At 37.2% G+C, this 25,681-nt stretch overlaps 1 protein-coding gene, 1 long non-coding RNA gene and 1 pseudogene across 7 annotated transcripts in view; 1 reads left to right on the top strand and 2 right to left on the bottom strand.

Moving 5' to 3' along the window:
* The window catches only part of LOC102898333, a 10,002-nt gene extending 6,191 nt beyond the window's left edge, over positions 1–3,811 (bottom strand). For 2 of the 3 annotated variants that reach the window (XR_001516699.2, XR_001516698.2), the window contains exon 1: positions 301–3,676. This is a non-coding gene — a long non-coding RNA (uncharacterized LOC102898333). Of the gene's footprint in view, positions 1–300 lie in introns of all 3 variants that reach the window. The other variant, XR_003045727.1, reaches the window with a different exon arrangement.
* Positions 3,812–3,847: 36 nt separating this feature from the next.
* CTCF (CCCTC-binding factor) overlaps positions 3,848–25,681 on the top strand; it is a 37,012-nt gene continuing 15,178 nt past the window's right edge. For 2 of the 4 annotated variants that reach the window (XM_006909763.3, XM_006909765.3), the window contains exons 1-4: positions 3,851–3,980; positions 5,213–5,325; positions 23,252–24,041; positions 24,387–24,557. In XM_006909763.3, coding sequence (XP_006909825.1) covers positions 23,261–24,041; positions 24,387–24,557 — 952 coding nt within the window. In that variant the 5' untranslated portion in view covers positions 3,851–3,980; positions 5,213–5,325; positions 23,252–23,260. Of the gene's footprint in view, positions 3,981–5,212; positions 5,326–19,228; positions 19,390–23,251; positions 24,042–24,386; positions 24,558–25,681 lie in introns of all 4 variants that reach the window. The other 2 variants (XM_015587702.2, XM_006909764.3) reach the window with 2 other exon arrangements.
* LOC112478285 lies at positions 11,979–12,097 on the bottom strand (annotated as a pseudogene).

Raw genomic sequence — 25,681 nt, forward strand, 5'->3', positions numbered from 1 at the left:
TCTCCCTCTACCGTCCCTGCTGCGGCGCGGCCGCCGCCATTGCCCGTCGCCGCCACGGCCCGGCCGGCCCCCCCAACACACACCCGCCCGCTAGGCCTCCGGCAGTGGCGACAACAGAGGCCCGCGCGCCGGCGACTCCATTTTCCTTTGTCTCTGCCCTCGAGGCCGGCTTCTTGGCCCGACCGATCGCCCGGCCGCGGCCCGCCCTCTGTCCTCCGCCCCTCCTGAGGCGGGTGGCTTCAGCCGAGAGGCGATCCGCGGGCCTCGGCTTCCGCGTCCGCTTCTCTCAAGAGTCCTTACCCTTCGCTGCCGCGCGCGCAACTGGGTCTCCGTGCAGTATGGGTGCCAGGCCCTCGCCAACGCCTCTCAGGCTGCCCATCCTCCAGCTCGCCCGGTCCCCGGAACCTACCCGGCCGCCTTGCGAGCCTTCTTGGCTGCTCAGCGGTCGCTCCCAGTCCGCGCGTCGTCGCCGCTGGTCTCCGTCTCCACCGAGTGGCGCAGGCGGCGCTGCTGCGGCTGCGAGCAGAGGGACCCCAGAGCTGCCGAGAGCTCCCTCTGCAAGGCTGGCTGAGCTGCTCGCGCCTCGACGCCGCCTGAGCGGGCGGGGGGACGCGCGCTCGCTGCCCCCACCGGGCCCCGCTGCGCCCCCAAACTCGCGCCCCGGCTCCTTGCGGGACCGGACCTGTGCGGCTCCCCACAGTGGGCGGAAAATACACGAGTTCCGCACTAAGTAGTTTTTCTGGAGCCAGGGTCGCCCTCCCCTTGCAGTGTGATAGTCTGACTTTGTGCGCTAAGAGATCTCAAAGGGATCAAAACTTAATTTCACTCTGATCTCAAGTGACGTGACAAATTCCCGAATTCGGGATTATGGGCTGGCTAAATTGGGCAGTCGACCCTTGAGTTTCCCTCGCGCTTTAAAATGTCCTGACACTAAATTAGTACAGTACTTAGTACCTGATGCTCTAGGGCTAGGCGAAGGCAATTCTCTGGGATTCTGCAACCCGATCTAAACCGCCAGTAGGTCAGAATGAATTTATTCTTGACTCCACTGGTAATTTGCCCATACGGTGAAATCTGAGGGTTGATGTTGTAATTGAATCCTGGGTCACTAGCTGTAGTTGGTTTATTAATATCTACGCCTAATGTAACTACCCTTTAGTAGCTGACTTCCTGTAGCCCTGAGTTCAGAATTAAGTAAACATTCGCATAGTCTTCATGCTTTCTTTGAGTTTAGATCAAGTTAAAGTTCCATGTACCCTCTAGACGGCAAAAGAAGTTAAATAGGACATGTATATTAAATTTACTTTGTTCCTAAGTCGTCTTACAGCATTAAAAAGCTTTCTGTTGAATTGCTAGAGTTTTCTCTTTTTGCTCTTTCCTCAAAAATATTCTAGTACCTTAATATAATAGTATGGTGCAGCAGTTGATGTAACAACTCGGGTTTCTTTGGAGAGGAGAAAGTCTTGATTAACTTTTTTTAGAAGAAGAAAAGTTACGTTAAGTTTATGAGGAAATTAAAACAGCTTGGTGCTAAACAAAGTTGTCCGGTCTACCGTGAAATTAATCTGTAGGATTTTATAGCAGTCTACCTCATAGTAGTCTTTCAGCATCCCCTTTTTGAATCCTACAAAATGTTCCTCCTCCAGAATAAAACTGCACTAAGTAACTAAATGCAGTAGCTTAATGCAATGTCGGGTTTGGGAGTAGAACCAAGCTTAATTGTCTAATATGTTAGTCCTTTTGTGTAGTTTTTTGCATTCTTGTGATTTTCAGTTTTACTTTTGAAATTGTGGATGGCAGGTGGCATGTTTTACTTATTAAAATAAGCTCCACACGGGTTAAAAATGAAAATGCAGCAAGTCTGTAAGTGAGCCAGGAGTAAAGCTTGTTTTCCTAGGTTAGCATTGTGCTCCACTGACAATATTTTGGCTTCTTGGTTCAGTTGTACCATATGCAGTCATCAATTTCTTGGTCTTATATATCATTTACACTGTTTAATGATATAGACCTTGTCCCCAGAGTTGCTATCCTTTTGAGATTTCCTCTTTGCTAGGATTCATGCTTTGTTTTTATTGGAAAACTAAATCTACAGAGAGAATAAATTGAAAATAGAAAGTTACCCAAAGGAACTTATTACTTAAATCAGTAGTATAAGGAAGATTACAACAGAACTGTTTGTCCACATAGGAAAGTACTGCTTATTTAAGAGTAGTTGTAAAAGTTATCTTAGGGATCCGTTCAGCCAACATGAGGTAATGTAGGAGCTGTAAAGTTTTTAAGATGCATTCAGATTCTAAGGTCTCTGGGATTTTGCTTTAAAGAACACATAAAAATGAGGGCACATATCTAAGACTTCTGGGCGGCTTGAGGAGTTCCTTGGGGGTGGTGGGGGGTCACCTGTAGTTAATGAGGGCCCTAAGGAGGAGTCCTGTGGCAGAGCCTTGCACCATGGTGCCTGCTAGCAGAAAGTCTCCTCTAGAGACTGGTTTTTTGCTTTAGGATGCTGCTGGCCTTAAATTCACTCCACAGCATCTATTTTGTAGGTTTCATTTCATTTTTTTAAACCAGAAACTTAATTGACCATTTCTCTACCTTATTTACCTATCTTAGTTTCAGATGACTTCAGGCTTTTTCACTAAAAATTAGGTTCCTTTTCAAACAACTAAGATTTGTCATAATTTAATACTTTGAGAAAGAGCATACAGATTTAGAAAACAATAATGACAAATAATATATATCTTGGAAACCATGGTTTGCAACTGAATATGTAGATTTGGCATACCATATTTCTTTTTTTAAACATCCCTAAACTTTCTCTAGTCGTTACCTTCAGATCTTCCCTGGCAGTATCTTTGTGCATTTTCTCAGTGATTAATACTGAATGCAAAGGTGTGGCATTACGAATAGACTGCTGACACATACTCCAAAAATAGTGATTTTTCTGCACTAGATTCTCATTTTTAGTTACCCTTACATTTCAGTGTTATAAAATCTAATGCCTTTTGAGGCATGCTGGCGATAGTATATAGATTCCAATACAAAAGTGGTTTTTGCACTAGATACATTAGTCCTCTAAGTTGTTATAAATTGCCTCTCAACAGAGAAGACTTCAGCTTTATCTAGGAAAGTATTTTATCAGCTTAGAGTTGCGGGCTTTAGTTAATTATGAGGTGGATTCTCTCTTAGTTGTACCTCATATACCAAATTCTTTGGAAACGCTTAGTTCAAACTTAGCTCTTTCATTTCACTTGAGAGTTAGTCTCCTCCCACCCCCCCACCTCCCCTTGGAGGTAAGTTCCACTCTACTATTGCTCAAAGTTTGACATTTCATTTATTTGTAATTTAGGGAGAAAACTGGTATTTTTTTACTAAGAAAAAAGCATTTCATTATTGCGCTTTTAGTATTTTCAAAGGTCAGTGAAAGCTCCCCCCGTAGTTATCTTATTAAACTGAAAAATAGTCTTTAATCGTAATGTAGCTCAATCAGTAAAACTGCTACCTGCTGAAGATAAGGAAATAAACTGTTAAAGGACTATTATACTGTATCTATAAGAATTTTTTGATAGTTTGAATATATATACATGTGCCATTATTTGGTTACAAGATCACAATGGAGCAATATTTTGGTAATCATAAATTTTAGTCCTTTATATAATTAGCAAATGTCTTAAATAACTGAATGTTTTATTATTGGCTTCATAGACATTTATAGAATGGCTCAATTAGTAAGGTGACACATTAACTGGTATATTGTTTCTTTTCCATTGTCATCAGTCTTCATCTTGCCCTCAGTTTGTTTTTCACACTATATGTGCATTTGTGTGTAGTTAGTGTTCATAAAATGATTTGTGCTTCTGTTTTAGAATGATCACAAACTTGGGGCCAAAGAACAAGATGCACTAGTGGACAGTTTGCTGACCAGGGGCTTGAGAGCTGGCTTCTGTTTTCCCTCCTCAAACTGACTTTGCAGCCACGGAGAGGTAAATACTATTTCCGTTTCTTGGCCTTAAAAATAAGAGTAATAAAATCTTATGGGGGTTGGAGGATTTGCTGAATCATTCTTGGGCATAGGAGTTGCAGGAGGGTGGGTGTATTGAGGGCATACAGGCTTTATAGCAAGTCCTCATTTTGAAACCCTGCACTGCCTTACACTAGCTGGATGACTCTGAGCAAGTTACTTTTCTTCTCCTACAGGCCTCATATGTAAAATAATACCATCAATTAAGGAGGCTATTCTCATGGTTAAGAATGTGTGTCAAGCATTAAATACCATTCTGAGCCAATACATAAAAAACCCTCTGGAAATGTCGGCTGCTTTTCTATAGAAACCTCTGGAATATATATTTTGACTCTTGGCAAATGAGTTCGAAAGCCCATGGCCTGGGGCAATTTGTAATTCTGATGAAGAATAGTTGGAATCCTGTTCTTGGGAAATCTGGTATCCTGGATAAAAATTGTCTTAATTGAGTTAACCTAGCCCATGTTCGCATCAGAATGTTAGTTACAGTCATTATCAATAATCTTTTAAAAATTTGAAAGAGTTACTTTACTTTATCCCACAATTTCTCCTGTAAAATACAACCGGCATCACAGGGTACTTGAAACAGCCTTCTCAAATGTCAGGGTCTACTAAGGCTTTGGGATCTCATAAACAATCAACTAGGGTTCTGGATGTGAAAAGTATATCTGCTCAGGCTACCAGGAAGCACATCTTTCTTATCCCTTAGAAAATGTGAAAATCATTTCATTGCATTTGTGTAATGGCAAAAAGGAGTATAGAGGTAGGAACTACCAATGCAGAGATTAGTTAAGTTTATATGAATGAATCATCTAAGCGACTACTATGATATTTCTTGTACATTATGCCTAGAACAGGAAAGGAGGAAGGGAACAGGAATGAAAGCTCTACTATTCTTCAATCTCTATTTTCTAAATGAGCATCTTGGTACTTAAGTAGATGGGAAGGACAAAGTCTTTGTGCTAGTTTTCTGTCATTCCAGAATTAACTTGTATCCTACAGCTTCTTTTAGAACTTTTGACAAAGAGTACATAATAATAAACTACTAAAAAGAGAAATTATTGATTTGAAAAGCTGTTGAGGAAACTGGCCTTAAGAGTTTGGGGAATGGGGTCATAGGAACATGTTGGTCACTTTTAAGTGTTATGGCTAGTTTAATCCCTGTTTCTCAAACTGGGATATGAATACCCTTAGGGTACAAAGTGATATGATTCCGGGGTACTTGAAGCCACAAGATAAACATGACCCAGCTTCTTGGAGCTTCAATTGTGCTCATTGAGGGGGCGGTGAGTTAAGTAATTTAACTGGTAAGTAATTAAAAATTTTTTATATTAAATATATATTTTAGGAGCATAATGTGCACTGTGTATGACTGGCTTAAGATTACACAGGTCTTCAACAAAATGGGGCAGAGGTGCCTGGGAGTGGAAAGTGTTCTTTGTATAGGTACTACAGTGGAAACATTTGAGAAGCAATATTTTTGAGCTCTACCATCCAGCTCCTTATTTTGTACCCTGTAGTATCCTACTATGGAATATAGAAGTTAAATTGTATTATATGGTGCTTGTTTGCTTGCATACATGTTCCTACACATGCCTGACTTCTGTAAGCACTGCACAGATTGGTAGATGGTTTTAGATGGTTGGACCAAGTCAGAAATATTGTCAGGACCATTCCAGTGATATAAGAATTGTAAGGGGGAAGCAGTAAGCAGAATCAGTTCTAAAACTATAAATTTTCTAAAACAATTTTTAAAACAATGTCATGTTAACTTGAGCGTAATTAACAATTTATACTGATTTTTGTTACCCTCCCCCACACTTTATTAAGTAGTCATAATGAAATGGCTAAATCCTAAACTGTGGACCTTGTGACTCCTAAAGATAATTATTGAAAGGCATCTGTTAACTTTTGTGTGTTTTACCATTACTAAGTATTGTTACTAATGTATTACTCTTAATGTAAGTGGCACTTAAAAATTACATTTTCTATGTTGATAATGCCTGCTTTTTGAATACAAGTTTATATTTAAACCTAATCGGTTCTAGATATACCTTAGTGTGACTCTCTGTAATGATATGAATTGGATCAATTCAGATATTTATATGTGCTCTGAATATCTATAGTGTTTATTGAATATTTGTAATGTGCTTATATCATACTTTGAACACTTGCGTTTCTACTTTGTGCCAGCCACTGCATTAGGTAATAGGGATTCAAAGATGAATGAGAAAAGGATCTTTTTCTTGAGGGTCTTGAAGTCGAGTATGGGGCAAAAGTCAAGTATGGAGCAAGAGATCTGTAAATGAGTGTTGTAGATGTTCTGATAAAAGTGTGTTTAGAGTCCAGGGAGGGATGGTCAGCTACAGGCGTTAGTGAAAGATGTTGGAAAAGGCTTTCTGGTGGAGAGACCTTCATCTAGGTGTATTAGGAGATACAAAAGGAGCATAAAATTTTATTTTAATCTTATCAAGGCATCAGATCTGAGCTGTGCAGCCTAATAGCTGTATGGCCTTGGGCAAGTTTGCCTTCCTTTCCTCATTTGCAAATTGACATATATACTTTGTTACAGGTTTATAGGCAGTTAAATGAGTATTGTAAGGGGGAAATACATACAATTGACCCTTGAACAACACAGGTTTGAACTGCATGGGTCCACTTATACATGGGTTGGTTTTTTTTTCCCAATAAATACCGTTAGCTCTAATAACTGCAGATCAAAAACAGTGTTTTTGCATTCCCTGCCGTGGACTGAAAATACTGTTTTTGATTCACAGATGGGAAAGGCTGACTGGAAAGTCAAAAATTAACACTCGGATTTTTGACTGTGCAGGGGTCAAACCCCTAACCCCTACATTGTTCAAGGGTCAACTGCATATGTAACTAACTACAATGTGCTATATAGAGGTAAAGCGATGGTCTTTAAACTTTAGCAGTAGTTGGTAATTGTACATATTTTACATTTAACTGAACAAATGAGTTAAGTGAACTAAAGTGGGACTTTATGGATGAGGAAATTCAAGTAATCAGAACATTTATTGAGCAGTAGAGATAGATAAGTAAACAAGGTCACATCCAATTTTGGGAGTGATGTTTGACAACCACTTAAAAGAGCTGATTGGGAGGAAGACTTAACCAGCAAAGCACTTATGAGAAGTTTTTTAAAAATATAGTACAAAAAAAAATTGTTATGGAATAAAGTAAAGAAAAACCTAAGTAAAAACCCGGGGCATAGCAGGAACTCAATAAGTAATTGTTTGAATGAATGAATGCCTAAGGGAAAAAAATGAAATGCAAAAACATCAAAACACTAGTCAAAACAAAATAAAAAACTAGTGTTGGTAAGGTGGTTAGGTTTGGGGTGATTTTTCTTGGTTTTCTATAGTTTGTATAACAGTTATAATACAAATAGTCTCCCCTCCCTCCCTTTTTTTTTTTTATTAAATCAGAATTACCAAATATTGGGACTAACATTATTCAACAATAGAGGATAGATTAAATTGATATATCTATATAATAGAATGTCATGCAATCATTATACATAGCTATATATGTATAATGTACATTATGGAAAATACTGAAATGGAGAGATATTTGAGACATACTGCATAAAGCAGATTATCAAATAGTGTGCACAGTGTAATCTCATGTGAGTAAATATGTGTGTATATATTGGTAGGAGAGTGGATATAAACCAGAATGTTTATATAAACCTATAGATTTAGTCTTGCTTATATAAGTTTTCTTCTATTGTATTATATATTTTTTTCCCTTGTTTTGTGGAAGGCAGTTATAGCCGAGAACCAAGAATATATTGCTTCCTGAATTAATCTATAAACTTTTAGCTGAAGCAATATAATTGAAAGCCTGGGTTTTCATTGGACAAGCCAAGCTTTTGGGTTTGTAGTTGTTGTTACTGTTTTTGGGGGGAGTACAAATTCAGTAGATTAAGTAGGGAATAATCCATGCAGAGAGATAACATCACGTACGAAAGAAAAAAGAATGTCAGAATGTGTCCATATGGAAAGAGTAGACCTTGTTTACTCTTTTGTCTTTGGCACATCACCTTTTTCTTTCTTTCTTTCTTTCTTTCTTTTTTTTTTTTTAATTTTAACTTTTTTTTTTTTTTTTTTACCACTATTCATCTATTTGCTATTTGCTCAAACACAGTATACATGTATAGTGGTATCAGAATTGTTAACCTACACTCCCACAGGAAATGACTTTATTAACTACAGTAGAGTACTTATGTATAGTTCTTTTAGTCCTTAGTCTTACAGTCTCTACTCATTTTCTAAGTTACTTAAGTAAATGTTTCCCCAACTCCCTTCAATGAAGTTATGTCACATCTGTTAAGATTCTTTTTTTTTTTTCCTTTAAATTTATACCTCCTTCACCCACTTCTCCCACCCCCACTCCCTGCTTCTGGCAACTTACAATTTATTCTTTTTATACAATTTTTATATAATTTTTAAAAAGAAAAGAATCTGGTACACAGAAGCTTTCTGATAAATATAACGAAATAAAAGGAATTTTTGCCTAATTTACTCTGGCAGTAAAGTCTAAACTTTTTGGGTGGATTGGAGAGCCTTGCTACAACGCTTGCAGAAGTGCAGGTATGAGGAAGAGTAACAGGAGGAGGGTACTGGCAGCCATATATCTGCCTAAGCGTTAGAGGGAATTGAAGTTGCAGAGATAATTCTTACAACTTTCCTCACTTAAACTTGGTCTTAAACTTTTTTGTATCATCCAAGTAAAGTTTAGTTTTATTCTTTGGAAAAATCTAGTAATTGTAGAATAATACTAGAATCTAAAGAACCTTTTTAATTTCTTTCCTCAGAGATAAACACTAATAATAGTTTGGTGTGCTCCCTTTTGGGTTTTTTCCTATGCTTTTATGAATGGGCATGTACATATAATACACTTTTTAAAACAAAATGTAATTGTGCTATGCCAGTATTCTATGATTATCACATTCAATATAAGCACATGGGGAGAAATATTTCAAACAGTACAAAATGGTAATGGTGAAAAGTGATAACTATCCACTTCTGATTCCTCAGTTTTCTTCCCCAGATGTAATAAATATTACCAGTTTTTTTTTATACCCTTCCAGAGAAAATGCTATGTATATATAAACATTTATTTGTGTATCTTTTTTAAAAATCACAATTAATATGCTATACATGTTCTGGACATTTGATTTGTTTTTCAGTCTTTCGCTGTTAGAGAAAGATACTCTAGTGGATATCCTTGCATATAGCTCTTAAGGCACATATACTAATGTCTGTTGGGTAAATTTGTAGGAGTTGAATTGCTTGTGTATTCGTAGAAGAAGAAATGCATGTACAAAGACTGAGAAGCAGCAGAAGAGAAACCTAAAATGTTCTGGCTATTGAAAGCAGTTTGGTATGATTAGAGCAGAGTGTATGAGGCTGGACACAGATCTGTTGATAGGGCCCCCTGCAGTACCCTGTAGGCCTAGTGAAAGGGTTTAGACTTCAGCCTAAGAGTTTTGCATGGGAGGTTTCAGAAGGGAAGTGTCCTTGCTCAGAATGAGTTTACATTTTAGAAAGTTACGGCCACTGTGAAAAAATGGGTGATAAGGGAGCAATAGGAGAAGCAGGGAAACTAGTTGGAGGCCACTGCACTGGTCCAGGCAAGGTGTAATGCCAGCTGAATCGCTAGATTCACTAGAATCGCTGTTTGTCTAGTTTTATTTTGTTAAACTAATTTGGAATCCTATCCATCTTCTTTTATAACCTTCTTCATGTTATATGTTAATGAACATTATCCCTGTTAGATACCTTTTTTACTTCAAATTACTGGGAACGTACTTCTCTTATTGCTGGATGTTAAGTTTTCTAACCTTTTTCTTTGAGGACCTTAGTTTCTTGTTGTTGGCTCTAGCTTTTTGCCTCTCTTATTCCTCATTGTTTGAATTATTTCTGACAAGAGTAAATTGACTTTGAGTGAGAGCCAAGTTAATTTTAAATTTGAGAGAATAGAATTTGAGAGAATAGATTTCGAAATGTCTTTTTTTTTTTTCCTAATCTATTCTGAATCCTTTTTTGATCCTATTCTCGAATGTTCTCAGTAGTAGATAGTTGCTGATTTAGGACTTCTAGATAAGTATACATCTTAGCTAATGGCTAAGGAGATTATCCTGTCAAGTATATAGCTATTTATTGCTAAGAATTTTTTACACTGAAATTAAATCTTCTGTTTCTTATTTTGAAAGAGGTAGATGATACACTAGCTTTCCCAACAAGGAAGGAGGAAATAGAGTCCTAGAATGTCCTAGATTATTGAGGGCTTTTGAAGAAAAAAGCTGCTATCTTAATGCTCTGTGCAGTGGGTGGGGAGTTATGCAAACAGTGGTTATACCTTGACTTTGAGCAGCCTTCTGGTTTAAAACATAAACTAATGGAGGGAGAACAGAGCCAGTCAGGTAGATTGTATCTTATGTTTGTAGCATTTTGCCTGACAGGAATTTCTCTAAAATTCTTGGACTTCAGATATAAGTGCCACTCAGTAGAGTGGTTGGTATACATTAGCCATCTTCATCTAAATAGGTTTCAGAGACTTCTGCCTGATTTCTGGGTTACAGACAAGGGGACTGCAAAGCTAGAAAACCATCTTTTCCTTCACTCTTGTATACAGACTCACTATATGCAGCTGTTAAAATTGTCAGTCTGATTTTTTTTTTTTTTTTTAGCTGAAAAGTGGTGATCCTTATTCTCTTCTTACCTATAGGAATTTTTCTAATGGTAATGTAAAAAATACATAGGCTGTTAAAGCTAGAAGTCATCTGGCACTCCCCTCATTTTACAAATAAAGCTAAGAGGCAAAATGGTATACAAAAACAACACGGAGAGTATACATTACTGCCCTCGAGTATACTATACCTATGCACTGACACAAGATTTTCAGTGTGTATTTGTCAGAATTTTTTTAAATACCATCACCAACTTTAAAGTTTATCCATATGTACAAAGTATGAATAGGTTCTGGCTGTCACTGATATTAAAGCCTTGGTATCTAATACCAAGACTGTTGAGCTTATTTATCTCTTTCTGGATAACCCAGGACTTTTTCAGAATCCTTTAGTGATTCCTCTGTGATAAGAACAGACAATCCTTGGAGGCTGGTGTTAGTTAGCACCTCTATTTTTAGTATAGTCCATTTGAACCACTGAAATTTATAGATTATTTCTGCCCACTGCTTTTTACTTGTTTAGGTAAACCCTAGCATAGCATATTCACTATCGTAAAGCAGATACAGGTATTTTATATTCACAGAGGTATGATACACAACTATTCTTAATAATAGAGGATACTCTCAATTGTTTTAGTATTTCTTGTGTTTCTGTTTTATGTCTTGTAACTTTCTACTTTAAAATTTTTTGTCGTAAGTATATGTTGAGACTATAAAATAATAGTGACTTGATTTCCTCTTGGGAATAAATTTTATAATTTTTTTTTCTTTCTGGCTCCTTGTCAGACAGGGCCTTTGTTCCTTCTCTCCTTTTATAAATATATAATCCCTCTCTAATTTTTTGATCAAGCTACTGTATTTCCTTTTTCCCTATATTTGTTTCCATATTTCTAAGGAGTAACCAAATTGATGATTACTTGTTTTCATAATCTGATATTCAAAGTAACATTGTTTCTTTTGTTGTTGAAACTTCTGTGTGTCTTTGTTCCTATACGTGTATATCCTTTTTCAGATTTCTTTTGTTCTGTCTATGGAATAACACTTTAACTATTGTCCATATTTTATGCTACTATACAATTTACTCATTAAAGATACCTTACTTTTTTTTGATATAACTGTTTTTTTCTTTCTTTCTTTTTCTTTTTTTTTTTTTTTTAAATTTTTAGGCAAGGCAACTCTTGTTTGACCTCACAGATTGCAAGGACCTTGTCAGCTTATGGTCCCTTATTTTTTTTATTTTTTATGCCTATAGCACCTGATCTTCCTAGGTGGTCTCCCATACAAATACTAACCAGGCCCAACCCTGCTTAGCTTCCGAGTTCAGACGGGATCAGGCTTATTCAGGGTAGTAAGGCCGTAGACTGATATAACTATTTCTTGATCTTTATTCAAAGACAAGATGTGTTGCCATTTTTTATTGCCATTATTATGCCTTTGGTACAGGTGTGCATTGTTAAATTTAAGCTGTCGGCTCCTAATTTAACATTGACCTTATAGGGACACCATTTAACAAATAAAAATTGTCTTTATTCTACCAAATAGCCTTCATGAGTATGGGGTTATAGAGACACTAGAGCAGTGGCCACATGGTCACTGATAACACATTGCAAAGCATGAGTTCACTCTGTTATTATAGTCCATTTCTCTTTTTTTTTCCTTTTTCCTTCTGCCATGTGTTGAGTTTATGCCATACCATCTAGAGAGAGCTTTGGTATTAATGGTATCCATAATAGAGGTTAAACCTTAGAACTTTTTTCTTGAATTATACATTCCATTACTGCTTATGGGAATCATGTTAGTTTTGAGATAGACATTGTAGATTTATTTTCATAAGCAAAAGTTATTTGTTTTAAAGAATGAACCAGACATTCTCATAGTAGAGAACCGTGAGTATTTGAGTAGCTTGGATTTATGTAGACCTATATTTAGGATGAATAACTATTGTATTTTAGGTCAGTCACTTCTAAGCCACAGTCAGCAGAGATTTTGTATCAGAATCATCTGAGGACTTTTTTTTGTTTGTTTGTTTTCTCTTTAATTCCACCCTCTCCCTTCCACCTCCACCCCTGACCTTTGGATGTTGCCGTTTCTCTTTTAAGAACTGGATCTCTGAAGGTGGGGTGTCTCCCCCCACACACTCACGGCATGCACCTGGGGCTTCGCGCACCCGAGGTATGGTCTGGTGAGCCACGAACCCAGGACCTTCTGCATATAAAGCAGACGTGCTAACCATTATACTATGGAGCCACCCTGGGGACGTTTTGAAATAAAGTCTCTCCCACTCTGGACCTAATGAATCAGAATCTCTGGGATCTATGTATTTAAAAGCTCACCAGGTGATTCTGATACCAACCAGGTTTGGGAACCACTGCCCAGGTAGAATGTGCCCCAAAGTCCATCTATTTCCTATTAGATGTCTAAATTCTACTGTGCGTGTGTGTGTGTGAGAGAGAGAGAGAGAGAGATTTATTCCTTTTTATAACATTTATTCAAGGTGATAGACTTGTCACAGATTCCCACCCTTTCTGCTATTCCCAGTGATAAAAGACTGTAGGACTGCTCCAAAGACAGTGTAACTCTGAGCTGCTTTCAGGGATATAGTCAAGGAAGTGAGGCATTAGGTTGCCGTATGCCAGCAAAAGTGTTATTCAGGCTATAGAAAGCAGAGAGGGACAGCATATGCTTGAGAGGCAGCCTCCAATCAGTGCAGTAGCACTAGCAAGTTGACTCCCAGATAAGCTTTGTCTTCTGTTTCAGTTGTGAATGTTCAACAAGTGAAATAAACAGGCTACCGTTGAGCGAGAACATGGCCCCTGAAACCAGGATACAATAACAAATTTGAGGTGGTTTAGTACATTTCCACTCAGTTACATTGAATATTTTTGCACAAAATTTGTGTAATTCCTCTAATAAGTTTTTTCCATATACTGTTTTCTCTGCTAGGATGCTGCTCTCTACTGTAGTCTGCCTAGCAGAGTTCATTTTACCCTTGAATGAATGTCTAGCTTTAGCTCTTCCTCTCTTTGAAGCCCTCCTGCAAAAGAACTCTTTCACCTCTTTCTGTGGTAGTTTCACTGTGTTGCCATTACAAATATTTTATTAGGGTGTATTTCCTAGATTCAAAGCTCCTTAAATATTTTTTTTCAAGTAGCTGTTAGGATAATTGTTTTGACTACCTTTTAATATTAACAATTAGGGAGAAGGGGCTGAATAACAACAACAAAAAAGTGGAATGCTCTTAACTTTTTTTAACTTAAGAGCTATTTTATTTCCCTTTTAATTCTTTAAAAAAAAAATTGCCCCAAATGTTCTTTTTAAAATTAATGGCACAGAACAGGGAAATGGGGTTGTATATGTGACTGAGTTAGGTGAGTACTACTTTAGATAAAGGCTACTTCTGTTTCCTATCACTCTGAAATAAATGGTCACTAATATTTTTCTGCTTCTCAGACTGAGTCATCCTTTCCACCCAGCTCCTCCCCATTCTTTATTGTAGTCTGCAAGTTTCCTGGTACTCATTCACAGCTATTAATGGTCATGATATTTTGTTTTGCTGTCTTTTAAGCTCTTAAGATGATGGTGTATATATTTTCAGACATAGAGTAAAATAATTATTTTATTTGACTTTTTAAACTTAACATTTGTTCCAGAAGGGTAATAATTTTTATTCTTTTTTACTAATGCCTCTGTCTAATAAAATTCTCTTAGGATTTCCTTTCATTCTAAGAAGAAACTGATTATCTTTAATTCCTTTTTTCCCCTTTCATAATGGCACTTAATGTTCCCTACAGTCAGTGCTGAACTAGGTTTTTCAGTCTTCTGGGTAATACATTCTTCTAATTTAAAACTCTGGAAAAGAGAAAGCTACAGGGTATCTCCTCTTCTCTCTGCCTTCTAATGATGTCTAATGGTTTTGTATTGAGCAGTCTGAATCAGGCGAGTTGTTAGGTGACCTTCATGTTAGATTGTTTCAGAATGGCTGGGGTTATGGAAGCTTCTGGGGACTTGGGGGTACTATTTCTTCCCAAGAGTGTAGACAGATTTCTGATCTGCTCCATAAATAAGTTGGGGTTTTTAATAGTATATTTAAAAAGTTGTGGTTTTGTTTATAAAATACTCCTGGAAATTGTCCTTCTCTACTATCTTATTCTCAGTACACATGTATTATTCTTAGTACATGTATATTTTATAATAACCAATATCCCCAAATGACTAAACTCTGCAGTGGTAAATATTAAAGGTTATTTTGGTTGTTTTTCTCTGGGAAATACCTGACATATTTGCTATATAGCTATATAAATGGTGACAAATTACTGTCTTAATGTCTTCGAAAATTAGTATATTCACAATTAGCTTTTATTTTTACATGACAAGATTTTTTAAAAAATTTGACCTATAATTCCGTTAGGATTTTTTATTTTCCTCTGAAAACTTATTAATAAAAATACAAACTTATTAATAAAAATACACTCATATAGTTAAGCTTCCACATAGCAGTGGAAACAGTGTTTTGTTTTTCTATGTTCCCTTCCTGCTCTTGTCATGTACAGGAACCATTTGTACATATTTTGTTTGACAGTGTCACCAATATTGAATGTCTTCTGTTTACTGTTTTGTATTCATTGCTATAGAGGATACAGAAGTAAAAGACATAACATAGTTCCTGCCTTTATTGTTAAGATAATAGTCTATTTGGAGGAAAGACCCAGACATAGAACAATATACTACAGTGGGGAAAAAAAAAAAAAAAAAAAACTTGAGGTCCATCTGCACTGGTCAAGGTTGAGAAGACTGATTTAGGGGATGGCTTGAGCTGAGAGGGGACAAGATAGTATGTCTTGTGTGGAAGATGCCTAAAAGGTAAGGTTGGATGTGTAGAAAGGATGGGAACAAATTGTACAGAGCTCTGGGAGTAAAGCTGAAGAACTTGGCATTGATTCAGTAAGCCTCAGTCATTATGCATTTTTCTCACCTCATTTCAGGAAGAGTTAGTCTGGCAGTGATATGCTGGACAGACTAGTAAGAGAGACCAGCTTGGGAGGCTGTTCTGTTCCTTTTGGGCTCTTCATTTCCTCTTTCATCCCTGCTTTGGGTCAGTCAGCTGGTTCTATCAACTGGTTGCTGCCCTCATCCTACAGAAATTCAGTAGTTTATCAAATAAGTCATTTTTGTGGGGAATGTTTATCTAGGGCTTGTGATTGAGTCTAGGAAACTGAAATGTCCTATATTTGTTCACCTAACACGTATTCATTGCTTCCTGGGGTGCCCTATAAGGAAATGGAGGAGCATAGCAGCTAGGTTCTGTGCGTGCACGCATGATTTGTTTTATTTAATCTTTATGACAGACTCCAAAGTGCATACCATTATTATCTCTGTTTTGTAGAAAAGGAAATAGAGGCACAGAGAGGTGGCATATCTCACTCTAGATCACACTGGTAGTAAATAGAAGAACCAGAATTGGGATGCAGGTCTCTAACTGAAAAGCCTAAGCTCTCTCTCTCTCTTTTTTATTTTTTTGCCTAAGTTCTTAATGACTATTCCATTCTGCTTCTCCTTTTTTTATTATTATTTTGTATTCCTTCTAAAATATGGAACAAGTATTTTCCTCATGCTGAGTATTACATTAAAACGTGATTTGTAATGTCTGTATAATATTCTATTTTGTAGCCGTATCATTCATTTTGATTGATAATGTTCTTGTAATCTTGGTATTCATCTCGGATTATTTCTGGGCATAAGGTCTGAAGTGAGATTACTGGATTACAATTAGAATATTTTTAAAATACCCCATTCATATCACCAGTTCCCTTGCTGATTTCACTGCACCATGACCAACATTGGGGATTATCCTTTAAAACAGGCTTAGCAGTAAACAGTATTTAATAGGTAAAATACCATCACATTATTTTAATTTGCATTTCTTTTAGTGTTAAGGAGATTCAGTTGTGTTTTTTTAATTCATCTGCCATTTGTATTTCTTGAGTTATCTATTTGTGTCCTTTGCCCAGTGTTCTCTTTTGCTGTTCGTCTTTTTCTTATAAATTTTTAAATTACTTATATAGTAAGGATATTAATCCTTTGTTATATATATAAGTTGTTGTTTTTTTAACTTTAAGGTGGTCAAAATCTTAGCAATTTCCTCTGGCTTCTATTACCTATGCATCTAAGCACAGAACCTTTCTCATTCTGAAATCAAAGGCTATTCACCTATATCTTTTTTTTTTTAAGGTTTTGGGTTTTATTGTTTTTTGTTTGGTTTGGTCATTAATGTCTGTCTCATAGACAACAATATATTCCTGATGGATTAAAGATATAACACAGTGTTTTCTAAACAGTTTTTTTGGTACCTTTTATGTAATAATCCTCTTTTGCCCCTAATTTAAAATGACAACTTTTTATATGCTAGGAAGTTGTTCTGAATTCTCATGTTTAAGTTGTCTGTGATAGTGACAGTACTATACTGTATTATTGTGGCTTTGTAATGCGTTTGGAAATGAAAGGTTACCTTCATTTTTTAAAAATTTTATTGTTATAGTCAATATCTTGATTGTTTTTCAGACAGATTTTTTTTAATTACTTTATATAAAATAGAAAGAATTAACATCTTTACAATGTTTGTCTCTATTTAGTGAGGTCTTTTATGCCTCCTGGAAGAGTTTTGTAATCTTCAGATAGGTCTGCATATTTTGGGTGGAGGTTATTTTTATTTTGTTATGTTTAAGAATGGTATAACTTTGTCATTTTTTCTGTATTTCCTATTGTCTATATATTTATGTATACTGTATACAATTTCATGTTTATTTATAGCCCACCTTGTTTGAAAAGGAATTTAAAGAAATGTATAGAAAATACAAATAATAAATTACATGAAGTCAAAACTCCAGAAAATACCAATTAGAATAGAAAGTTATTACTACACAGTTTGAGAGGGAAAAAATGGTTCAATGTGTGACCAACTAAAAAAATAGTAACACAATCCTATTACATAGGTCTTAACAATGAAAAGAAAAAATTCCTTAGTTGAAGAAAAGCTTTTCCAAGCATGTAACCCCAAATGAAATTTCTCCCCCGTATCTTTTAGTGTAAACCAAGGGCATAATGCCAAAACAAAACTTGGTGAAAGCAGTTCTGTAGAGGATAAGGCCATGTGATTCAGGTATACCAAATAATCTGATAGTTTGGCATAATTCTGAGATGAAGCCTGGAAGAGAATGCTGAATTCCACAGAGAGGTCAAGTCAGATAAGGATAGAAAAGTGTCTTGGATTTGCTGGCCTCAGAGGAATTCAGAGTATTAAGGAACAGAAACCAGATTGGTGAACTGAGGCTTGGAAGAGAAATAAAGGAATGGAGACAGCAAGTGTAGGGTTGAGCATGGAGGGAATAGAGAGATGACAGATGCTAAATGGTCAGGTGGAGTTAAGGGGAGTTTTAAGATGGGAAAGATTTGAGCAACATAGAGCTGGCAGAGAACAGGCTGAAGCAAGAAGACAGGGCTGATCAAGCAGGCTCCCCAAGGATGCAGGCCACACTAGTGGTCTAGGAGCATGAGCGGACCTCAGAGTCCTCTGCGTTGGAGGCTAGACCTCTGCATCCTCCCACTCGACCAGTCAGCAGGCAGGGAAGTGTTTTGGGGCTAGTTTTCCTCTCTTCCAACCCTCTCATCCCCTGATGCAAGGATCACCCTGCTTTAGTCTGAAGGAACCTTCTCCTGCTCACCTTCTACCCAGAACTCGAATGATTAAAAAAATGTATTCCTAAGCTTCACTTTTTCACCAAGATGATAGAAAATACAGGAAGGATCTGGTCTTCGGAGTTCCATTTTATGTGTGATACTGCGGCTCAGAGGACTAACCTGCTTTGGCAAGTTCATTTGGTTGATTAGTAATAGATTAGGTACTAGAGTTCAGGTTTCTTTATTCCTCATCCAATGCCATCGAGTCAAAGATGACAGACAAACATCCACATAGAGACATCCTTTAGGCAGTAAAACTGAGATGCATGTGTGGATTTGAAAGACCTCTGTGTAGAGATAGCTGAAGTAAAAAAGGCTACAGAGAAAGGCTACAGAGCAGAGCTCTCAGAGGCAAGGGAGGAGATCTAAGAAAGGCAGGAGCCAAGAGAGAAAAGAGGCTGTTGAAGGAGGAATATGAGTTTTGTACTGTTAGATGCCAGAGAAACTTGAGGTTGAGGATGAGGAGAAGGCCTTCGTGTTAGTGGTGTGGTTCTTGGTGAGTGGTGCTTGTGGACCAAATAGAAGGACCACAGAGAGCTAAGGAGGGAGTGGAGTCCTTTTTGGCGAGGACAATTTCTTAAAATAGGAGAGCAGAGCCATATACAAATGTATGCAAATTATATGTATAATATAGTATCTACATAAAAAATATATATCCATAAGAGGGAAGCACTGAGACAACACCAGAGTGTGCTTGGTTATTAGGTATAGAAATTATGAACAACTTTTAATAAAATTTTTATGTGCTTCATTTTTCAGATTTCTACAAATAAACTAACATACTTTGATAATCTGGAATAAAAAGTTGTGTCCGGGAAGTAAATGTAAACCTCCTTTTAGGGTGTTGATCCACAAGAAGATTTTACAAAACTTAGAAAACATGGCTGACTCAAGCAAGGAAAGAGGCAGAGAATCTGAGAGTGAGTCTGTCTGTCTCTCTCTTTGTCTCTGTCTCAGAGAAACTGAGTGGAAGCAGGAGGCAGATCTGAGTCCATAGCGGAATGGTGGAGATAGGTCAGAGCTAAGAGGGTTGCGGGAGTGGTGACACAGCTGGGAGAACACAGTCCCCAAGGAGTGGGGAAAGAGACCTTGTCTAGTTTATTAGGTTATTGATTCCGAGGAGAGACTCCCTTCTGGAGGAAGTTAGGTAAAGTTACCCACAGCTTGAGGGAATGCAGTGAGATTTCTAAGGAGTGCATGGAAGAAAGAGATGGCTCGCTTACTTTGTGTCTAATTTTTCTTTATAAAAATAGAAGCTACTGCTCTAAGACCCTGAGGAGATGTAGATGTTCATGGACCTTATGCCATGTGTTCACAGTGAGAGAGAATACTCTTTCAGTTCAACTCCCTGACAACACTATTGGTTTCAATTTATACTTCTTTGTACTAATTCTTTTCTACCCGGCTTATAATTTCCTGATCTCTTTTTGGTTGGACTTGGTTATTTACAAGCAATTTTAAGTTCTCAAGATGGACAAGATGGATTTTTCTGTGTTCCAAATTGTTGTATGCTGTACAACCCCACGTAGCTCAGAGATTACCTGTTTTTTTCTCCATAAATTTTATTACAGAGAATGTATCTAAATAGCCTGGGGATTAGGTAGTGATTTTCTGGCAGAGCCAGCATTAGCATTTACAGCTTGTGAATTTTTGTTCTTTGTCCTTTGTTACTTTTCCCAAGAATGTCACAAGGTGGATGGGGCTTTTTCTTTGTTCCCTCACTCCAACATTTGGAGTTGGATCTTTGCTGGGATACTAATTTTGAGACCTTTGTGTTCTGGAAAACTTTTTTTTTTTTTAATGTGTGAAGAGTAATAGTACAAAGTAGTACTTCTTGGATACATAAACTCAACTTCGGGATCTAGTAAATGGAACTATGGGTCATGTGGGGGGCCTAAAGTTTCTGTGTTTCTAACGAGTTTCAAGTTTATGCCAGTGCTCCTGGTTCTCAGACCGTACTTTGAGCAACAGAAGTATAAATCTGTGCTGTCCAATATGGTAGCCCCTAGCCAGCCACATGTGACTGTTGAAGACCTACAGTGTGACTAGTTCAAATTGAGGTGTGTTATAAAGTATAAAATATATACCAGATTTCAAAGGCTTATAATGAAAAAGACTATTAAACTATCTCACTAACTTTTTATATTGGTTATATTTTGAAATGATAATAATTTGGACATATTGGGTTAAATAAAATAGATTACTAAAATTTCACCTGTTTCTTTTGACTTTTTCAATATGGCTACTAGAAAATTTTAAATTACACATGTGACTTCTATATATATTTCTGTTGGATAGTGCTAGTGTAGAGCATTCCTACTCCAAGAATAATCCATGTGAACAGTATTGCTTACATAAAAGTAATTAGAGTTAGAATCATGCCTAAAGTAGTCTTTCATTATCAGAAATATAAAAAATCTTGTAATAAAAATGGTAGCACATCAATGATCAGACATTTTTTATTTATAGTCAAATTATAAAGCACTCTTAATGTTCCTGGACCCTCACCTTGTACAGTAGCATTTTGTTATATTTGACCTAATGTTAATGAAACTTCTAGTAAGAGGCCTTTGCTTGAGCATTGTAGTATTTCCCTCTTGGTTGTTGAGAACAAGGGATTAATGAAAGAGGGTAATAGCAGAACAAATCAGACTGACAGTCCAGCAACCCACGAGGTTTTCCATCAGCCTTGATTTTTTTCCGTGCAGATGGTGGGGTTTGCTGAATCTGTCCAGAAATGTAGGTTGCTTCAAGCCTGGCTTTTGCCCTCAGTGACTTCGCAAGCCAGCTGGGGAAATGGATCATTTTGAGAAAAATGTAAATGCAAAATAGTGTGGTTATTTTATCAGCAGACACATTCAGAGAAAAGTAATGGCTAAAGAGCAACAAGTCATAAATTCGAATAGGTTATCTGAAGTTAGATAATGAGGGGCCTTGAAAGCCAGAGGGGTATTACATGTATCATGCATCTCTCCCTTTTACAGATAAAGAGACACACTTTGTTGTGGAAATCAAGCACTATTCTTTGTGAATATAGTAAATCTTAATTTCCCCTGCCCAGAAAGCAGTATGCAGTTTCCCAGTGCCAACCAGTATAGTCTTCCTATTTTGTCAGATAAGACCATCCAAACAGTGGCCACAACCAACACATCTTTCTCCTATCTCTTTTTACCCTTTTCTCTGTCCTACGCTTTAAGCCAGCTTTTGTTCTTTCTCATAATCAGTTCCCTCATATTTATTATATGTAAGGGTACAACCCCTTCCCTGCAAAATACACATCACTCTGCCTCTCAGTATCCTGCCACCCATGTTTCAGGGTTTCATTTAAATACACATTTATGAAGCATCTTGATCTCACTCCTGATTAGGTAGGGCTCTCCAAATCTAGCTTTTACCTTAAGCCATTATACCTATTTTCTTCTTTGTTAGACAGTAACTCTAATGCAGGACCAGGCCTTGCCCACCCTCTGTGGTCTTTGTGCTGCCTTTCAGGGGTTCTTGGACTAAGAACCTACTCTGACTCTTAGCATGGGTACAATGTTAAGGTGCCCAGAGAACTGGAGAAACATGCCGCTTAAGTAGCAAAAGCTTTGTTTGAGACTAGGGCAAGAATACAAAACACTTTAAATTTTAATTTTGAATTAGCCTTGTATATCCTTGCAGTTTTTGTTAACTCATATTATTGCTATCAATTAGATAATTTTTCAGACCTATCTTACACTTAAGTATCTGGGTACTCGTAGTACTCACAAGACTTAAGAGCCAGAAACTATATAAATTGACTGATTTTTTTTTTTTCTGTTTATTATATATTCAGTTAGTATTTATTGAGTACTTACCAACTTGATCACAGTGCTAAAGAAAGAGTTAAAACTACTTGCTATACATGGTTCCTGTCCTCAAGGAACTCATGGCTTTATAGAGGAGAGAGATAACAAATATCAAGTTCATGGTATGACGCAGGAGATGGTGTTGTGTGGTAGCTACAAGCAAAAGTGAAAAAAACACTATGACAATATATTTTCTAAGTTATAATTTAGGTAGAAATAGCAAGTGCCTCAGTAAGTGTTTTTATACAAAATTATAAGAAATGTATAGCATTTAAACTGGTTTTGTTAATCTTTATTATCAGAGATCCAGAATTGACTCTGATTGTCTTATGTTATATATTTAATCATTTGTTGGTTTGAATCAGGATCCAAAGAAGATCTATACATCGTGATTGATTGCTGTATCTTTTAAGTGTCTTTTGTCTATATCAGGATTTCTCAACCTTAGCACTATTGACGTTTGGGGACCCAGTAATACTTTGTTGTGGAGGACTGACTTGTTCATTACGGGATGTTTAGTAACATCTCTAGCCTCTGCCACTGGCTGCTAGTCACACACCCACCCCAAGTTGAGAACCACTTATCTGCAGGTTCTCCCTCTTTCCTTCCAATTTTTTCTCCTTGTGATATACTGCACAGTTTCCTTCAGTCTGGATTTCACTAATTTCATCCCTGTAGTGTAATTTAACATCCTCTGTCACCAATTTCCTGTTAATTGGTAGTTGGATCGAGGCTATATTAGTTTCAGATTTTTTTGTTTTGTTTGGCAAGACTGCTTTAGAGGTGATGTTTTGTTCTTCCTTCAGGAGATGTAATATCTGTTATGTCTTTTTCTAATATTAACTATTGATGCCTAATTCATCAGGGATTTTTTTTTTTTTTTTGAAAATGTATATATCTTCATTTAGACAACTTTATTTTAAATAACAATCTGTGTTCTCCCTTAATAAAGGAAGGGGAAATGGAAGGTGAGGCGGTTGAAGCCATTGTGGAGGAGTCTGAAACTTTCATTAAAGGAAAGGAGAGAAAGACTTACCAGAGACGCCGGGAAGGGGGCCAGGAAGAAGACGCTTGCCACCTACCCCAGAACCAGACTGATGGGGGTGAGGTGGTCCAGGATGTCAATAGCAGTGTACAGATGGTAATGATGGAACAGCTGGATCCTACCCTTCTTCAGATGAAGACTGAAGTAATGGAGGGTACAGTCGCTCCAGAAGCAGAGGCTGCTGTGGACGATACCCAGATCATAACCTTGCAAGTTGTAAATATGGAGGAACAGCCCATAAACATAGGAGAACTTCAGCTTGTTCAAGTACCTGTTCCTGTGACTGTACCTGTTGCTACCACTTCGGTAGATGAACTTCAGGGGGCTTATGAGAATGAAGTGTCTAAAGAGGGCCTTGCAGAAAGTGAACCTATGATATGTCACACCTTACCTTTGCCTGAAGGGTTTCAAGTGGTGAAAGTGGGGGCCAATGGAGAGGTAGAGACACTAGAGCAAGGGGAACTTCCGCCTCAGGAAGATCCTAGTTGGCAAAAAGACCCAGACTATCAGCCACCAGCCAAAAAAACAAAGAAAACCAAAAAAAGCAAACTGCGTTACACAGAAGAGGGCAAAGATGTGGATGTATCTGTCTATGATTTTGAGGAAGAACAGCAGGAGGGTCTGCTGTCGGAGGTTAATGCAGAGAAAGTGGTTGGTAACATGAAGCCTCCAAAACCAACAAAAATTAAGAAGAAAGGTAAAATGATTTATCCATTATACTCTCATAAAACCAATTTGGAATAAAGCACATAACAGTGCATATGCAGATTATTTTATATTAAAACGGATTTCTTTTTTAAAGATCATGATGTGGGTACTACCTTTTTTAGCCAGTCTGAATGAATTTTTTCCAGATGGAGTACCTTTTAAGTCCTGAAGAGAAAGAAGAAAATATATTAGTGGCGTGAAATAATGTGACAATGTGATTTAGGTTGAGTTTATTTGTAAAAGACTAATAAAATATATTTGTAGAAACTTAAGATTAAGATTAATCTTAACACTTTTAACCCTACAACAAGTAAGTGTTTTATTTTGCATATAGGTGTAAAGAAGACATTCCAGTGTGAGCTTTGCAGTTATACTTGTCCACGGCGTTCAAATTTGGATCGTCACATGAAAAGTCATACTGACGAGAGACCACACAAGTGCCATCTCTGTGGCAGGGCATTCAGAACAGTTACCCTCCTGAGGAATCACCTTAATACACACACAGGTGCTGGATAAGAATGTTGGGGACTATAGTATAGCAAAGGTTAAAACGTGGGTTTTAAGTATCAGGTTGGTTCCAGTGGGAAGTTAAGAAAGATTTTTGTTCTATCTTATGGTATCCTTTTTGTAATCTTGATGTCTCGTAGGCACATAGGCTTAGTTATAAGCAAATGTAAAGAAAATTTATTGGAAAATAACCCCAATTATATAAGGATGGTGATCCAGAAAAAGATTATCTATGGTAGTTAACCTGTCATATTTCCTAAAAGTATCACTGTTGTATTGCTAAGGTTTTAACAACAACAAAAACTTCCAGGCAACAATTGCCAGGCACTATGATGAAAAACATTAGAAATAAAAGTGAAATCCTGCCTTTGTAAAAACCATGGTTTCTGGTTGTTTCACCTGAAGGAAGATAAGTAATTTATAATCTCAGAATGGAAAGTTTAAGGCACCATTCTAGCAATTCATTTATTAATTTGCATTCCATACATAGTAAAGGTCATACTAATATTCTAGTGCTAGCTTTATGTTGGCTGTGGCCCGGTCTTGGGCACTAAAGTGGAGAGACACTCCCTGCACACTGGAGCTCTCTTTAGGCCTCTTTGCACTTTCAGTGTTGGCCCCTGGCTCTAAGGGCTAATAACGAAACTTCTTTCACATGTTTCTTCATACAGAATGGCTTTTCTCTATCTAGATTCTCCACCTCATTTTATATGATGACTCTTGTTTTTCATTTGATGTGTTGGTTGTCCAGTGAGCATGATCAAGTGGGAGCTGGCCTATAAGCATCTGTGTTTTAGTATATTCTTTGCTGTTGTAACTTAGTCACTTTTCACCATCTTCTTAGTTTCTACTCAGGCACTTGATATATTTGGTAGTTTGAAGACACTATAAAAGCAACATGTAACTAGATAAAAGCAGCTGGCCTGTGATAGGACTTCCCAAGATGGGAGTGCCTTGATGTAGGTACTGTGTTTCATGGTCTAGTCCTCAGCTTTGAAAATAAGTTTAGTCTGGTTACTCAAAGCTGATTTGGAAGTACTGACAAAATACTAACAAAATCATCAGGGGTCAGATGCTTATCAGAAAATCAGATTATGGTGAGGAATCCACCTTTTCATTTTT

This window comes from Pteropus alecto, unplaced genomic scaffold (assembly GCF_000325575.1).
Source record: "Pteropus alecto unplaced genomic scaffold, ASM32557v1 scaffold42, whole genome shotgun sequence".
Lineage (NCBI taxonomy): Eukaryota > Metazoa > Chordata > Mammalia > Chiroptera > Pteropodidae > Pteropus > Pteropus alecto.